A 12,841-nucleotide genomic window follows, 5' to 3' on the forward strand; every position below is an offset into this window, starting at 1 on the left:
AAGTGAAATTAGCAATCGCCTTTTCTTTAATTATAAAGACAAACTAGATCTTGACCCGTGCGACCGCACGGGTATTAGTTTTCACTTTTAGTTTTTATTTATTTATACAAAATAGTATATTTATAATATTTGATCGTTTTATATTGACTAAGTTAGGGGTGGATATTTGGATACCCACTCGAATTCGGTTAAAATCTATTCGGATTTGAGATTTTTGAGTTTAAAGATTCTACCTTTATTCGTGTATTTATAAATTTTGGTTCCGGTTTGATTCGGATATTTGCGGGTTTGATAACCCGTTTAAACTATTTTTAAATTTTCAAAATTTATATATCTTTAAATATCGCTAAATCTAAAAATAAAAATAAGCCAAAGTACCTAAATCTAAAAATGTAAATTTGAGTAATATAAGCTAAAGTACTTAAATTAAAAATTAAAAATATGTTTAACTTGAATATTTGGATGGAGAATAGATATATATATTTTAAGTATTTTTGGTGTTTTGATAATTGTTTATCTACTTTAGATGTTTACTTTTGACTATTTTTTATATTTCAAATATTTTAAGCAACTTTGAAATAGCTTATATCTTGGATATTAACTCTAAAAATAGCTAACGTATTGAAGTGTATATAAATATGATTTAAATACATTCGAATATCTGAAATATTTCATTCAGATCAAGTTTAGTTATGGTTCTCTAGATACCAAAATGGTAAATCCGTTTGGATATTATCTAGTTTCGGTTCAAATTTGGTAATATTTTTCGTTCAGATTCGTTAAATAAAAAAATGTTGATATTATAATTTCTATGAATTGTTTGTCCAATAAAAATGTAATTTTTTTAATTTGACATTGATTTAGTGGAGAAGTTAATGAAGTGTATTTAATTCAAATTTAATTTTGGAAAACACATTAATCTAAGTGAAAAAGATAAAGCATTAAAATATGAAATATTATTTAACTCTGTATTTAATTTTGGAAAACACATTAACTAAAGTGAAAAAGACAAGCATAAAATAGGAAACTTAATTAATACTACAGTTGCATGAAGTGTAAATAAAAGTGAAAATTAAGGGGTATTTTTAAATGGGTACTTCTCTTTTAATAAGATAGATATATAACATCTATTAGAACTATAAATTTTCCACTCGACCTTAAGTGATACGTTTGAAATTCTGAACAGGCATGGTAAAGTTACTTAGTAAACAAGTAATTAACTATCAAATAAAAAAAAGTAGAACAAGGATTAGGGTTTTTTCAGACAAAAAGAAAGACCAGTCAATGAAGGTTCTTGGCAGCATCTCCTTTCGCTTTGTTTTCTTTTCTGATTACCTAAACCACATACATACTGCGTAATTTTGACGCACCCGCCTCTTGCTTTATGTATTTATACAGAATCATTCATTTACACATGTTGTATATTTACATTTATACATGTTGTATATGTTGAAATTAAAGAAATCATAAGAAAAAAGAAAAAAAAAAGTTATACCTTTTAAGTAGCATTGAATCATCGACTATTTTCCAACAAGTTGGTGAATTTGCTAACTCCAGAACTCGATTGGTTATTTGGTTTAAATGTTCAAACACATCACTCCATTCACTTCTATTCACATTTGCAATACTACTTATTTGTCTCGTGTTCCATAGCATAATGATGGGTTTCCCTTCTGAACTAGTCGTACATATTAAAAGTAATACCCTCCTCAGATAAATGGAAGAGAGTAGAAGATGCTTATGTTACGTAATTGACGTTGACTATTTATAATTGAACAAACTGGCCGATGGTCTTATGTCTTTAGGAAACAACTCAAATCATGGCAATTTCTCTTCTTTTTTACGGATGGTACTCTATAGAACCCACATTGCAATTATTTCGTTTGCTTTGACGTTTTTGTTTTCTTTTATATAACTTTGTTCGGGGTGAATGAGCTTTAAATGGTAGCACTTCATTCAAATAAAAGGATATATAACAACAAAAATAAAAGCAATACATTTTACCAAAAGAAAAAAAAAAGCAATACCTTTGTGTTCCTTTGTGGCTAAGTTAAGGTGTGGTACGGTCACATTCCATAAGAATTTCTTTTATATTGCTTCAAAACCCATAAATCCATAAAGAACTCTCTTCTTGTTGAAACCATAAATTTATGTTCAGTTCACTTTTGGCTTGTCATCATCACTAAACCATAAACCTACTCGTAATGATTTTCCTTTGAAACTTTAACAGCTTTAAGCTTTTTAGACTAAAGAAAAATTTGATAACGCGTCTGTTTTTCTTCTTGCCGACAAGTCTCTCTTTTCGGATAAAGAATGTGGCCCAATAATCAAAGGAATCAGAAATCAAGTTTAAGCAGTAGGCCCAATAAAGCTTTTATCTCTAGCCCAATATCAATTTCTAAGAGCAAATCGCCGGTTTCATAGACCTCCGCATCAAACCCCAATCCCGAATACCCAAATGCTTAACTGAGTCAACTCGACTGCCTCATATCCCAAGTGAGATCTTCTTCTTCTGCTCGTGATTTTTGATCTTGCACTATGTTCTAATTCAGTTATTTTTTTGTCCGAATCGATTGCTTGAAAATCATTGTTAGATTCGGAGAAATTAGATTTAGATATGCCTTTCTTCAGTTTGATTTACGAGCATCGCGACTGAACAAGTTGATTTCAAATTGGGTTGAAACCATTTGTTATATTTTCAGATGCTTGTCTGTCTGTGTTGAGGAAACTTAAATCTCGATTTTGATCTTCACATTGATTTCTGAACATCTACTTTGTGTAATAACGGATAATGTCTTGAATTTAGTAACTGAGAATGATTGATCAGTGTGCGTGTTTTTGAACTAGTGTTGCAGAGCTTGTAATGTTTGAGAGCTTTGGTCTTAATCCTTGTTTTGTTGTCTTTATTGTAGACTGCTTTCGATATCGTTTGAAGTTTATTTCTAAAAAGCCCAAAGACGCTAGTTTTGCCAATGGCACCATCACGTAACATGATTGTAGCCACGGGCCTGGTTGTTTTCGCATCTGCAGGCTTAGCTTTCCCCTTTTACATGGCGTAAGAACAATCTCTTCTCTCCACTGTTCCGTTGATTTTCCTTTTCTCATTTCTGTGGTCTGACATTTTTGCTTCTTTTCTCAGATCGTCAAAGAAACCGGTGATTGATTCAACCAAACCGCTACCTCCCCAAGCAACTTTTAGAGGACCTTACATTAACACCGGTTCTCGCGATGTTGGGCCTGACCATCGAACTTACCCTAAGAAATAATATCACCATCGAGTCAGAACCCACACAAACTGTAAACATGAGCTGTCCCGTTGGTTATATCTCTTTAGTAGGAGTTTGTGATACAGTCCATTATGTTTCATTCATGTAACGCTGATGAATACAACCTGTCCAATCTATCCATTGAAATGGTTATGATTAATAGCTTGAGAATTTGATTTTTATTTTGTTATAATGTCATAAGAATGCAATAAGAATCAGGTTTACCACTTTGTTTTATGATGATTTTAAGTTTGCTCGAAAAAACTACTTTGTACTATGTTGTTGTGGGTTTGAACCAGCCACCTTTGATATATTAAGAAGTATTTCCGGTAGTATGCAGGTTTAAACAAAGTAGAACTTCATATATTTCTTTCATTACGAGAAAAAAGACTAATTTCCCAAAGTACAAGACCTAATAAAATAAACCAAAAGATTTAAAACAAAAGACCGCTAGTGAAAACCATTACAAATCTCTCCACAGATCTAAGAGCTCGTGAACTTGGTCACCGCCTTGGTACCTTCCGAGACAGCGTGTTTCGCCAACTCACCAGGCAACACGAGCCTCACCGCCGTCTGAATCTCCCTGGAAGTAATCGTCGGCTTCTTGTTGTACCTCGCGAGCTTGGAAGACTCTCCGGCGAGCTTCTCGAAGATGTCGTTGATGAAGCTGTTCATGATCCCCATGGCCTTGCTCGAGATCCCGATATCCGGGTGGACCTGCTTCAGCACCTTGAAGATGTAGATCTTGTACGTCTCCACGCTCTTCTTCGTGCGCTTCTTCTTCTTGTCTCCGGCCACGGCGGAGGGGTCCTTCGGTAGCTTCTTCCCTGCTTTTGGCTTCTTCTCTGCCGCCGCGGTGGTGGTGGTTTCCGCCGCAGGTTTCTTCTCTGCTGGTTTCTTATCAGCCTTGGCCATTGCTGCGATACTTGTTTGAAGGAGGTGAGATTTGTTTTTCTTTTGTGAAGGTTTGTTGTTGTCTCTTCGTTACTCTCTCTGGTGCTCTTTGTTTATATAGGAATGAGGGAATAGATCTTATTGGTTGAAATATTGAGACGCGGATTAGTGACGTGGCAATTAGAGTGCTGTTCGATGTGAATGGATGGATCGGATCTTTTTCTACTAACGCGCGAGCGTTTTCTTTTTTAAGATAAAAAATCGAAATTCAAAATATTTCGCTTTCCCTATTTGATACCCATGAGCGCCATAGTTCTTAAAGATTTAGCGGGGATAGCTGACGTGGCGTATTGTTTATCAATTAGAACATGACCATCACATAGTTCTTGATGCATATCTAAAAATCAAAAGTAATTTATTAATACAATAAAAGATTGGAGAGAGAATGATAGCAGATTCTCGTTTGAGATTTTTAAAGAAATTCATGAGAACCTCTTTCTCTATTTGTCAGCATTAATCGAATATTGGAAATTTAAAATTTATCATTAACTGGATAAACTATTATTTTGCTTTTTATAATTTATACTATTTTTAGGCATTGTGCGATGAGCATGTTCTTAATGTTTTTGTTTGTTTCATTATCACTGCTATGCCACCTTTTTCAACCAGATGAGATGGACTGCATTTTGTGTGAATAGTTTATATTATTATTTGAGACGTAATTTTAATTACTTATCATTTTTCTATAGTTTTAGATAATATTTATTTAGTATTACAATAACAATTTTAGTTAGTAATTTTGTTTATTTGTCATATTTAAAATAAAATATTTCAATTAAATAAAATAATACGATGAATAAAGCAAAACAAAAGAACATGACATTAAGCAAAATTATTGTCTAGACATGACTATTTATGTTTAGATTAAATAAATGGAAGGGGATCAAATCAGAGCATGAATAGATCAACAAAAACTTTTACCATTAAACTTAGCACAAGCATGGATAATTAAAAGCCATATCCATAGTGCATTTCAAGAATCATAATAAGAAAATTTATTTGTAACATTAACGTTAATGCACAGTTTATTTGAGATACGTCTTAGAATCCTCTCATTAGAACTCAACTTCGGTCGTGATATTACTTTAGGGGGTGATCATCGAAGGTTGCTGCTGCGACGGCTCATGCGCCGGTGAGTGGCCCGAGAACAAGGAAACATGGCTCATAAGCTTGTCTTTCCTAGAAAACCTAGTTCCACAAGAGCAAACCCACTTGATATCCCCACAATGCTTCTCGTGCGTCCTAAGATCAGACAGAACCGAGAAATGCTTCACGTTGCATCTTCTGCACATATATATTTTCGGACAGTGACTTCTCTTGTAATGATTCTTGGCGCATATCACAGATTTCAACGGCTGAAACTTCTCGTGCCTTTGGTTCCATCTACATCCTTGTTGAGGGCACGAGTAGTAATGCCTCATGAGTGACGAGTATTCAACTGTCTTGTCACGGCTCGTTGGGTTGATCAATGCTTCACGTGTCTTGTACTCGTCTCCGTGCGCTCTCATGTGCATCCTTAGATTCGCGTCTCTCTTAAAACCTTTCCCGCAAATCTGGCAGTAATGTGTGTATTTCGCAAGTAGATCCTCCACGCTTAGCTCCACTATCTCATAGTTCCCGTATCTTGATTTAGAACGTTGATGGTCATTTTTAGGGTTTGTGGTTTGGGTGCCGTACCAGTCAAGATTCTGACCAGTCTGGTCAAGAAACGAATCATGCCCTCTTTCTTGGAGACCAAGGAGGTTGGTTGATGACTCTCCCATGAAATCATGATCCGGGTCAAAATCTTGGGAGAACTCCATGAACATTCCATCTGCGGTTTGGTTGGCATCGTCACTACTGTTGTTGCTAGTTGAGATTTGGAGTTGTTGGCAAGTGTGCATCATTGAAGAAGCAGCCGTGATCATCTCTTGAACCAAACTTCCAACGTTCGACATGGCCAGAGACGACGCTGACTTTTGGTTATTGTTATTAGGGGAGATCATGAAAAAGTTGATCAGGGATTGGATCTCATGGACTTTGTCTTGTATGGTAGAGAGATTGAGTAGAAGAGAGAGCGAGATGCCGTCGCCTTCTTCCGATGATCTCGTGGCCACCGGCATGGGATTCATGTAGACTGTGGAACTAGAGTTCGTCTCGGAGAAGCAAGACATTGAGACTTCTCCATTACTAATAATATATCGTCCTTGATTCATATGCTCTTCTTGATTCATCTATGTTATTAGAAGAGTATAATAGCTAGCTTGAGTTTTGTTTTTTATTTGTCTCTTCAAACTGTTTGCGGTGTCCTTCTTTTATATGTCAGACGCTCTAATAAAGAGAAGGATTTAAAAAGAAAGTCTATCCTATAGGCTTTCACCTTATAAAATATCTGTGAACTGTGACATACACATACATTCACACACAAACGAATTAATACGTGTCACGATGCAATTGCTTTATTTTGGTATTATCTATCAGGTTGACAAACCGGCCAACCCAACTAATTCAGAAGTATTATAACCTGTTTTTGTAACAACGTGTAATCACCAAGAATCTTTAGAAAAAACTGGTCTATATAAATATATATTATACTTTTATTAAACTAACTATCAAATTTTTTAGTAGTGTGCATAAGAATATTTTCAATTATTTTTAAAAATAAAAATTATGGAATTACTTAATATAATTAACATAGATATGACAATTAATAATTACGAATCATATATATTTGAGATAATTTTTGTATACTCTCTCTTTTTGTTTAATTTTATATTTTAAATATATTAAACAATCATATTAAGCATATAGTAGTAAAAATTAGATTTTTCTTATATGTGACATTTTTATTCTTTTAAATGACTTTTTTTTAGCAACTATTCTTTTAAATGACTATAAATTATTAAAAAGGTAAAAATCTCACATTAAAAATTATGCGATCAATGGTTATTTTTTTATTCAAGCAAGATACAAATGATTATCATGCATATATATATTCATAGAAGACTAGGGCAGTTATTTTGCATGAATCTTTATAAGACAAGGTATAATTATCGGTTGTAAAAATTAAGGATGTTCAATCCGGATATTGGTTCAGTTTTGGTTCAGTTTTTTTTTTGGTTTTTCGATATTTCGGTTTATAAAAATAGCTACCATATTAAAACCATATTTTATCTCGTTCGGTTCAGTTATATACCATTAGTTTTCGGTTTATTCGATCTTATACCAAAAAATCATAAATTTGTTTATATTTTTAATATATTTTATGACTTTTACATTATATAATTAGATATCAGCTTTTATATAACATGATGATATTTCAATGTTAAAATAGTCTATTTTTTATTTTTCTCGTAATATTTAAAATAATTATTAAACATATTTTTATTAGTAAACATATTAAATTAATAATTACAATAGTTTTTATAGAATAAAAATAAAACAATTAGTAATCCATAATATTATAAATAAATAAATTTTAGCACACATATTTGTTAACAAAAAGGTAAATTTTTTGTTTTATTTAATTTAATATAAATGAATCATCACTTTTAACTAAAAATAAATATTAAATTACTAAAATCAAAATTTTAAATATGAAGATCATATCAATGAAATAAATTATGTATATATTCTTAATTATCTTATATAATTTACATATAATTATACTTATATATTTTTACTTATATATTTTAGTTGATCGTTTATTCGGTTTGATCGGTTTATATACCAAACCATATTCATATACAGTGACTTCTCAAGAATGACATTCATTTGGTATATTCAGTATTACCAAATCCAAACCATTTTTTCTATTTTGGTTCAGTTCAGTTTTAGTTGGTTCGATTTTACCGGATCGAAAACCCTAGTAAAAATAGTTTATCTAGTACTTATCATAACTTTTAATAGCATAACAAAGAAACATTAAAATATTATAATTGATGCTAGGAGTTTCAAATTTCCTAAAACAAATGTTGTAATATGAGTGAAATGTCGAACCAATTCCAAGGGATTCAAAGCACCAAGAATACAAGTACTTCCTTAATCTAAGTGCAATCGAAGATTTGATGATTTCTAGAACCTAAGATGCAGTAACTAAACAATAACAACAGTAAATCAAAGAACTTTCTTTTATGAGAAAGGAGAACTCATGGGTATAGGAATTTAGACCTTGGGTGATCAAGTTTCGAACTAAGGATGGCAACAATCAATCAAACTAATCAACCTTAAGCTTAGACACAATCTTAAACAAACTCTATGTCTAGATGAATGCTCATTTGCTAACATATTTCAGACATCAAATGTCTTTGGCTGAATAATATAAAAGCAATCATTAACAAACAAGTCTATTGGCTATCTTAACACCTTAACAACAAATGTCTTTGGTAAAGTGTGTTAAGAGCTTAGGAGAGTTGACTCAGACATATCATCGAACACCTTGTGGGTGGGAGATGTCTAAAGATCAACTTTTGAGAGGCCAACTCATCAGATGCATTATGAATACTCTCCTAGGCAAGGAATAAGGTTTGATTATACTAAAACATCCTAGAACTAACTTAATCACCCTAAATCTTCCTAACCCATGAATTCAATGGTGGATTACTCACTAAAGTTCATAATCATTCTTAAACTCATATTGAGTTTCAGATTGATCATAAACAGAGATGAAATAACAGAAATCAACAAGAAATAAAATAAGAACAAGAGAATCAATGATTCAAAAGATGAATCTCCAATAGTTTTTGATGTTTACCAAGTAACAAAAGATAGATTAGCCTCTGATGGCTTACACAATACTTAAACTTAGGTTTTAGAACAGAAAAACGTGCATACAAATGACTAAAATGCCCCTGAGAAATGTTTAAGTTCGAGATGAAACGGGCTCGGAGCGACCAGGAGGGGTCGCTCCACGCGGCCGCTGCAAATGAGACGAGCGAGCTGGTCCTCTCGCTGGCTCGGGATCGCTCCAGGGAAAAAGCGCAGCGGGTGGAGACAGCCGCTCCGATCGGTCGCTGCAAATGGGACGAGCGAGCAGCACTCCTCGCTGCTCCGAAGGCGCTCCAGCTGATGATCCGCAGCGACCGGCTCTACTCGCTCCGCATGGTCGCTCCAAAGAAGACGAGCGAGCAGCACGGGTCGCTGGGATGAAGCCGCTCCAGGCTGGCAAGACGCAGCGGGTGGTGGGAGCCGCTGGGGCGTGGTCGCTCCAGGTGATGAGGTCGGAGCGACTGCTTAGACCCGCTGCAAGGTAGTCGCTGCGGCCCTGAACGTCTCTAAATCACTCCTTTTGCTTCTTTTGAGTCTCTAATGCATCCCAAATGCTCCATGTGGTACTCCAACACCTGATAAAGACTTATGTATGCAAAATGCAACCTAACAAGCCTAAATCCTATTCTAGATGATCAAAATGCATGCAAATATGAAGATAAAACAATGGAAATATGCAAGACATCAATAATCCATTAATTAATACCCAATAATATTTGCAACTAGTGTGTAATTGTATGAACAGTATTCATAACGTAATACAACTACAAAACGCATGAGATGAAGTCATGAGTGATGTTTTCCCTTCAGACTTAATTGTTTACATTGGGTTGAAAGTTCTGAGGATATGTGATGTAATGTGATTAACTCGAATTGAATGTCGAATAGAGTAGAGAAAGCAAATAAATCCTTCCTCAGATAAACCTACGAATATTTTGGCGGACATAACTTAAAATAAGAACAAAACTTGGCTTCACCCCATAAGGTGAACCTCTACATTCACCCACCAATAGGAATGAGTTATTTGAGATTTGATATCTCTTAAAAAAGGAAACCAAGTAATAAGAATTTAATGAAATAAAATTATGTTTTTAGATAAATAAAAAATAGTAGCAATTATAAAAAAAAATATTTTTTTAGTATTAATAAATCCGTCAGAAAATATTAAACCCTAAACCCTAAATTCTAAATACTAAACCCTAAACCTTTGGAGAAAGCCTGAACCCTTGGACAAATCCTATACCCTAAATCGTTAATCTTAAACCCTAAACCCTTAATCATAAACCATAATATTAAACCCTAAATTCTAAACACGAAACCCTAAACCCTAAACTCTTTGACAAATATTAAATCATAAATTCTTAATACTAAACTATAAACCATTTTGAAATTAATGATTTAGGGTTTAGTATTAGAGGTTATGATTTAGGGTTTAGGGATTAGGATTTAGTTTATGATTTAAGGTTTGGTTTAAATTTAAAGATTTAGGGTATAGGATTTGCCCAAGGGTTTAGGCTTTTCCCAAGGGTTTAGGGTTTAATATTTAGAATTTAAGGTTTAGGGTTTAGAATTTAGGGTTTAGGGTTTAGTATTTTCTGACGGATTTATTATTATTAAAAAGAATATATTTTTTTTTATACTTGCTACTATTTTTATTTATCTAAAAACATAATTTTATTTCATTAAATTCTTATTACTTGGTTTCCTTTTTAAGAGATATCAAATCTTAATAAACTAATTCCTATTGGTGGGTGAATGTAGAGGTTCACCTTAGGGTGAAGCTAAGTTTTGTTCTTAAAATAAACGAAGAATGTCAATCCCAAATTAATTAAATTGATAGTGATTTACCTTAAGTCAAGTTTTAGTGGTTATACCGGAAGAGGTTTACCAAAAAGGTGCTGAGCTCCATCGGGAATTTGTCGTTTGTAGGTTCTTTGGAAGAGTTCCTGCCTATACTCTCATCCAGAATGTCCTGAACTACATGTGGGGCAAGGGGAAACATCTTGAAATTCACATGTCCCCCACGACAAACTCAGTACTCGTGCGGCTCCCCAATGACTTTGTAAGAGAGAAAGTAACGCAAAAGGGCTTCTGGTATGTCGATACGACAATGTTTCACGCATCTCAGTGGGCAGCCCATGCTGATGACTACTCCCCTTCTCTTCAACGTGTTCAGCTTTGGGCTCACCTTGTAGGAGTTCCTTTTGATCTGATACATAAGCAGGGCCTCAGTCACATAGCTGGCCAAATAGGAGAACCTAAAGAGACTGACGACTGGACTCTGAATCTCACTAGTATCAGCGTAGCCCATGTTAAAGTGGAAATTGACACTACCCTTCCTCTTCCTTCGATCATTGAAGTGGGCAGACAGAATGGTACATTTGTGAATGTTGCTGTTGAGTACCCATGGGTTCCACCAATTTGTGCTCACTGTAAAGATGTTGGCCATATATCCAGAAACTGCCCCCTCATCCCCCTCCCTCCTAAAGCCACTCCTTCCCATACTGCTCCAGAAAAGCCATCTCACAAGAAAAATTCAAACCATACTTGCTACTCTTGCAAGCAATCAGGCCACCTTATGAGAAACTGCCCAAAGGGTCCCCAGGAGTGGACACAAGTCAGGCCAAAAGGACACTCCAACCTGAAGAAATCTCACCAAGAAAAGATTGTCGATCCTGTCGTTGTCACTGAATCGCCTGTAGAGACTACTGTCTCAGGTTCCTCTCCTGCTGATGGATTGCTTGTTGCGGTTGACAGCACCCTTCAAGACGCTCCGACTCCAGCTTCTGATATGGCAGTTGACAACTGCCTCACCCCAACCAAGACCTCTGTCCCCTCTGTTGTTTTGGAGCATGCTGTTGACTGCGAAATGAATGATGTCTCACCGCCTGTGTTACAAATGTTGTTGTAGCACTTTCTGCCCCTTTTGTTAATCGTCCTGTTATTCCGCTGCCCCCTCCCTTGTCCCTTGACATTCCCTCTCCAAAACCTTTAGCTACTGCCATCAACCTTTTACCCTTCCCCCTCCTTCACCAGATAACACTCCCCTCCCTTCCACTCCTTCTCTTTCACCCCCCCCCCCTCTCCAAGCCTTCTCTGTTGTCACAAACTCAAACCCTTTTGCTCCCCTCCTCCTTGACCTTGAATCTTCCATTTCTTCATCCTCTACCCTGAGTCCACCCACTGCCCATGGGGAGACTCAACCCTCCCTTTAATCATGTGTACAAAAACCTTTTTTTGGAACGTCCGTGGATTCAATGATCCGGACAAGCATAGACCTTTTGCTCAGTGGCTAGCTGCTAACCAACCTATAGTTGGTGCTATTTTGGAAACTCATATTAAAGAACCGAACTTGAACCCTATTCTTCAGCGAGTCTGTCAAGGTTGGAACTTCTCCTCGAATCATGATACAGATCAGGATGGGAGGATCATCCTCATATGGAAATTCCCAGCTTCTGTCCAGTTAATCCACCAGTCCAACCAATCCCTCACCTGTTGTGTCTCGGTCCCTGGAGCTTCTGATTTTTATTTCACGGCTGTTTATGCTTTCAATGGCAGAGAAGAGCGCAAACCTCTATGGGATGATCTTAACGAAATACAAACCACCTACTTCCTGGAAACAAGATGCTGGCTAGTTGGTGGCGACATGAATCAGATAACCCATTTCTCAGAGCACTCCTCTCCCTCTGTAGACCATCTTTCATCTGATATGATTGATCTCAGCAACACTTTTATGGACTTGGGATTGATGGATTTGCGCATTCAAGGCTGCTCCCATACTTGGACCAACAAATGTCCCACAGCCCCTGTTACTAAAAAACTTGATAGAGCTCTGGTGAATGAAACTTGGCTGGACTGTTTTCCTGATAGTTCAG

At 35.5% G+C, this 12,841-nt stretch overlaps 3 protein-coding genes across 3 annotated transcripts; 1 reads left to right on the plus strand and 2 right to left on the minus strand.

Annotated features, from left to right (window-relative positions):
* The first annotated feature begins 2,337 nt into the window (after positions 1-2,337).
* On the plus strand, positions 2,338-3,493 carry LOC108814268 (uncharacterized). Its single transcript, XM_018586804.2, has 3 exons — positions 2,338-2,496; positions 2,913-3,055; positions 3,140-3,493. Exons 2-3 carry the CDS (start codon positions 2,973-2,975, stop codon positions 3,264-3,266), a joined length of 210 nt encoding a protein of 69 aa, XP_018442306.1. The 5' UTR covers positions 2,338-2,496; positions 2,913-2,972; the 3' UTR covers positions 3,267-3,493.
* A 114-nt stretch (positions 3,494-3,607) lies between these two features.
* On the minus strand, positions 3,608-4,262 carry LOC108814267 (histone H2B.10). Its single transcript, XM_018586802.2, has one exon. It carries the CDS (start codon positions 4,179-4,181, stop codon positions 3,750-3,752), a length of 432 nt encoding a protein of 143 aa, XP_018442304.1. The 5' UTR covers positions 4,182-4,262; the 3' UTR covers positions 3,608-3,749.
* A 982-nt stretch (positions 4,263-5,244) lies between these two features.
* LOC108816887 (protein SENSITIVE TO PROTON RHIZOTOXICITY 2-like) lies at positions 5,245-6,489 on the minus strand. The gene has a single exon (XM_018589447.2). It carries the CDS (start codon positions 6,431-6,433, stop codon positions 5,306-5,308), a length of 1,128 nt encoding a protein of 375 aa, XP_018444949.2. The 5' UTR covers positions 6,434-6,489; the 3' UTR covers positions 5,245-5,305.
* Between the last annotated feature and the right edge of the window lie 6,352 nt (positions 6,490-12,841).

Source organism: Raphanus sativus, chromosome 7, assembly GCF_000801105.2.
Source record: "Raphanus sativus cultivar WK10039 chromosome 7, ASM80110v3, whole genome shotgun sequence".
NCBI classification, from domain to species: domain Eukaryota; kingdom Viridiplantae; phylum Streptophyta; class Magnoliopsida; order Brassicales; family Brassicaceae; genus Raphanus; species Raphanus sativus.

Excerpts from the sequence above, each read along its gene's own strand:
- LOC108814268 (XM_018586804.2), top strand. The coding sequence starts at position 2,973 with ATGGCACCATCACGTAACATGATTGTAGCCACGGGCCTGGTTGTTTTC. Across the intron at positions 3,056-3,139 it reads GCTTTCCCCTTTTACATGGC|ATCGTCAAAGAAACCGGTGA; the intron begins GTAAGAACAATC and ends TTCTTTTCTCAG.
- LOC108814267 (XM_018586802.2), bottom strand. The coding sequence starts at position 4,181 with ATGGCCAAGGCTGATAAGAAACCAGCAGAGAAGAAACCTGCGGCGGAA.
- LOC108816887 (XM_018589447.2), bottom strand. The coding sequence starts at position 6,433 with ATGAATCAAGAAGAGCATATGAATCAAGGACGATATATTATTAGTAAT.